Source organism: Octopus bimaculoides, chromosome 8 (genome assembly GCF_001194135.2).
Source record: "Octopus bimaculoides isolate UCB-OBI-ISO-001 chromosome 8, ASM119413v2, whole genome shotgun sequence".
Lineage (NCBI taxonomy): Eukaryota > Metazoa > Mollusca > Cephalopoda > Octopoda > Octopodidae > Octopus > Octopus bimaculoides.
In genome coordinates, this window is record NC_068988.1 from 91,128,386 (window position 1) to 91,133,197 (window position 4,812).

Consider the following 4,812-nt stretch of genomic DNA (forward strand, 5'->3'; position numbering starts at 1 on the left):
AGTTGGATATATTCGCGAATATTATTGATATTTTTCTTGCTCTGGCTATTATTATTATTATTATTATTATTATTATTATTATTATTATTATTATTATTATTATCATTATTATTATTATTATTATTATTATTATTATTATTATTATTATTATTAAGTCAGCTAGCTAGCAGAATCGTTAGCACGCTTAGCGGTAATTCGCCCGTCGCTACGTTCTGAGTTCAAATTCCGCCGAGGTCGATCTCGCCTTTCATCCTTTCAGGCTCGATGACACTGGGTTCTATGTAATCGACTCATCCCTCCCTCATTTGGGGGGAGGGATGAGTCGGTTGCCCTTGTAGCAAAATTTGAAACCATTATTATTATTATTATTATTATTATTATTATTATTATTATTATTATTATTATTATTTATATTTTCTTTTTATCACAGGTTTTGTTGGAGCTCCTGGAGTCTTGCACGCGTAGCGGGCTAGCTACCTGCAACCTACGGTACCATGCTACTCGTTCTTTTCTGCTACCTAATACTTTCCTGATTATTCTAGCCGTACCTAGAGGCAAACCTTTTGTAACGGTTCTACTGGGCACTCTATTCCAATTTCCTTTATATTCCTCTCGATGCTTTCTGATACTGTTTCCAAGGACCCAACAATAATTGGTACTGTCTTCGCCTTCTTCATTTTCCATATCCGGATTATTTTGTGCTTATGAGACTTGTATTTATCTATTTTTTCGCCTTCCTTCTTGACTATTCGTGGGTCAAAAGGGTATGTAGCATCAACCACATAGCACACGTGGTGCATCTTGTCGACCACCACTAGGTCCGGTCTGTAGCACCTGATCTGTTTGGAGTGGGAAATCCCAGAGGATTTTGCTAGTCTGCACCTTCCTGCAAGCACTCATCTAGCTGTTTCGCTATCCTTTCATGGATCCATCTCAGCTTCTTCATCCAGTAACCTTGGACCTCATCCGATCCTGGACTCTTCCAATTTGGGAATTTTCTTAAGTGCTTTTTTCATAATTTCTGTAGTTATTTTCATGTCTTCTTGGCCTTCTGTATTTCTTAAACTATCTTGGACTTCATGCATCCACTCTGCTTCCTCATTATGCTCTAGAGGTTGGGCCCAGATCCTTCCCAGAATGCCCTGCTTTCCTCTGCATCCGGTTTCATTGTTACGTGTATTTGCCCATCTAGTTCCTGAAGCAGTTTCTTCTGATTTGCTTCAAACAATCTTTTTGCTTGAATTGTTTTGTTCTATTGCCATATCTTTCCAGTTTTACTCTTTGCTTCAATTCCTCCAAAATCACACCATACTTTTTTTTATCTCTTATTCTATATGTTCTCTCCAGCATTATTCTTATGTTTTCGTTCTGCAATTCCCCGCTACTCAATCTATCAACTTGTCCTAAATGTCTCTTTAACTTTGTTTCTCACAAATTCTTCTACGTTAGCATGCTTCTTTGCGTTCTGTTTGTTCTCTTCTTTTGTATCCCAGTCTATCTGCAGCAACCGTAGCTGCAGCTCAAATAATCTTGTTAGTTTCAGTAATATTTCTTGTCTAGAATAGCCCAAGGACCTAATCTATCTTTGAGCTTGCGTCGATCAATGTACTTCAGATTTGGGGGTGCTTGATCCTGGTCTTCTCTAATATACCGACACAGCATCCTCAGTATGTCTTGTTGGTCATCATCGTACTCTTGTGATATAGCTCTTCTCATTACTTCTGCTTCATTTGCTGAGAATGAATTTACATTTACACTTTGCTCTACGTCTTCACTGCCGCCATTCATTTCTCTGTCCTCGATGAGCACCGTATCTGTTGGTGAAGTATTCTTCTCTGCCTCTGACATTGTGTACAAGCTGTCTCTGGATGACGACCGGGCCTGCGCTGCTCAACCACAGTCCACCTGCCGGGCAAAAGGCTTTCACTTTTGGTTCTAGCCTCATCAAGACCATTATTTGATACATTTCTATTAGACATTTTCACTCAACATTGAGGTTTGTGTTTTAAGGCAAGCCACCAACCGGTATTTTTATCGAGACACCATCTCTAGTAAGATTGTCAACCAAGACTGCAAAGCTCTTACTACCCATAAGTTGGTCCTGTTTTCTTAACATTTCTGTGTGTTGGGTACCATGATCATGACTCTCACTAGGAGACAGGCGAACGTCAGTTGGTCCCGTATCTTCATCCAAATATTGCTCCGGAGTTAGGTCTCGATTCCCGGTTCATTCGCATTCATCCCAGGCATGGAGCCGTTGGACACTGACTGGTTGTCATCACTGTTACTAAGGAGTCCTATCTACCCCAGTTTTAAATCAGAGTGTTCCTTCTCCTAGACAGACCGCTAACCAAGGCTCACGAGTTCTGTCTACTCGTTTTCTGAATGGCCATTGACTCTTCTGAGTTTCTCTGCCCTTTGTCGGGTTTTGTTTTTAATCCCGCAGGGTGTCGAAAATCCACCCTCCTCACCAGGCAAGCTTAGTGGGGTTGCCGGTTTAGATGCCGATGACTCGACGGTTGCACAACACATGTTAATCTTTCTAGGCTATTATTTACTTGTTCACTATTATAATTTCACTATTACTACTATAATCTCTACTTTATTGTTTACTTGTTCACTACTATAGTTTCAGTATTATTTCTATAATTATATTATAACGATAAGGCTTAGAGGTCCCAATATTGTCTCCCCTGATTTCTTCAGACAACAAACGATGGAAAATTAGGGTCGGACGGAAGGGGATTTTTGAGAGGAGCGTCGATAAGTTGGGCATAGCATTGCTAAGATATAGAAATCTATGAACATCTCAAAGTTTTAGCAAACATATAGACAATTCTCTAAAGACATCTCAAGTCTTTGAATCACAAACAGTGATATTTCATAGTTTAAAGTAATATAAATTTCACTCCTCTGTCTGTATCATCTGCGTTGGAATGAAATTTTACCAATGGTGACGTATCAAAATACGATGGACACTTGATTTTTGAGTCCCTATCGCACAACTCGCTTACCGCACAGTTTCTAGTATTCTTTCTTACTTTGTGGGGCTCGTCGATGTTGCAGTGTTCCGGGACGTTTCTAGTAGGCATTCTAAATAGTTCTACCTGATTCAATTATCTCTAATTCGGGTGATGACATATCGTGAAGGTGGATTTGTTTGAGACTTTGTCCGAAACTATCTTTGCACTTCAACAGCATTTCGAAAGTTTCAGTGTTGCTTTGGCTAAACTTCCTTTGTTCAAAGCTTAACCTGGTTTTCCTCATTATTTCTAATGGATTAAAGTCTAACAGTTGAGTTATTAGCTGTTAAACGGTGTATACACTTTTGCGAGTATGTGTGTGTGTGTGTGTGTGTGTGTGTGTGTGTGTGTGTGTGTGTGTGTGTGTGTGTGTGTGTGTGTGTGTGTGTGTGCGTGTACGCGCGTGTGCGGAATACAATTTTCCACCGCCCACGCTACCACCACCGCCAGCCCAACACCGACCCGCTCCACCATTAATATGAATTGTGTATCTTTTGTGTTTTTCAGTGTAATATGATGATTTTTTGTATCGAGAAGTGCTCCATTAATAGGTTGGCACCGGGATCTGATGCTAATCTCACCTCATTCTCTGTTGTACACTTGACCAAGCAACATCGCAGCAACATAGCATCATATTTGTAAAAGAAACTATGAAGGAAGCTGCTGTATTGTTACATATTGTTACATTGATGGCAAGTGTGATACATATCAACACTAGCAGCTTCATCGTCAACAACAGCGTCAACAAAAGAAATATGATCAGTAACCTAAACTCCAAATTTATAACCTTTAACAATACGGTGGATTTGATTATTAAAGCGGCGACCTGCCATCCGGTATTGAAACCATGTAGAAACGGTAGAAAGTGCCTTCGTGACAGTAACGATAGAATATACAAATGCCGTATGGACAACAGTAACAACACTGACGACAACAACAACAACAATGAGATGAATACGAGCGTCACCACCGTCAACTACAATACTAGCGACAGCAAGAACATTAACAACAGCAGTAGCAGCAGCAGCGATGCTATCGACGCTAGCATCATCAACCACAGCAACATCAGCATCACTAACAGCAACGAAAGCTACAGTGATAACTTCAATAGTGCCATCATCAACAGCAGCAACAGTGACAGCAACAGCAGCAGCAGTGACAGTAACTACAACAACAGAAACTTCAACCCCCAAATTATACCCTTTAACAAAGCAGTGGACTTGATTATAAAAGCGGCGACCTGCCATCCGGTATTGAAACCGTGTAGAAACGGTAGAAAGTGCCTTCGTGACAGTAACGATAGAATATACAAATGCCGTATGGACAACAATAACAACACTGACAACAACAACAACAACAACAACAACAACAACAACAACAACAACGGGACCTCTGAATCTCCAGTTGTTTCACCCAAGACCTGTACCATGAATTCGACTCATTGTGGAAGAGATGAAACGTGTGTAAAATACAACAGTAGTTTACAGTGCCGTAAGTTAAGTGGCGGAGAACAGTACATTTGTGATCTATGTGCCAATGGTTTATGTGTGTTCGAGAAGGACGGAGATATATCCTGTAGTTGCAAACCACAGTGGACAGGAGATCTATGCTCTGAGCCTTGCCACAGGAACTGTACAATTGGCAATTGTATTTTGTTACGATACGAAGAATATTGCGAGTGTCCAGGCAATTTTACGCCTTCTTCGAACTGCACAGAACAATACAACGGTGAGTCATTTTTTCCCTCTTACAACGATTGTAAGATTATGATTGCATATATATATATATA

General features: G+C 40.2%; 1 protein-coding gene across 2 annotated transcripts in view; it reads left to right on the forward strand.

Annotated features, from left to right (window-relative positions):
- The window catches only part of LOC106874582 (serine protease/ABC transporter B family protein tagB), a 25,957-nt gene that overhangs the window by 2,606 nt on the left and 18,539 nt on the right, over nucleotides 1-4,812 (forward strand). For both annotated transcript variants that reach the window (XM_014922366.2, XM_014922367.2), the window contains exon 2: nucleotides 3,531-4,751. In XM_014922366.2, the coding sequence (XP_014777852.1) occupies nucleotides 3,674-4,751 (1,078 nt within the window). In that variant the 5' untranslated portion in view covers nucleotides 3,531-3,673. The remainder of the gene's footprint in view (nucleotides 1-3,530; nucleotides 4,752-4,812) is intronic.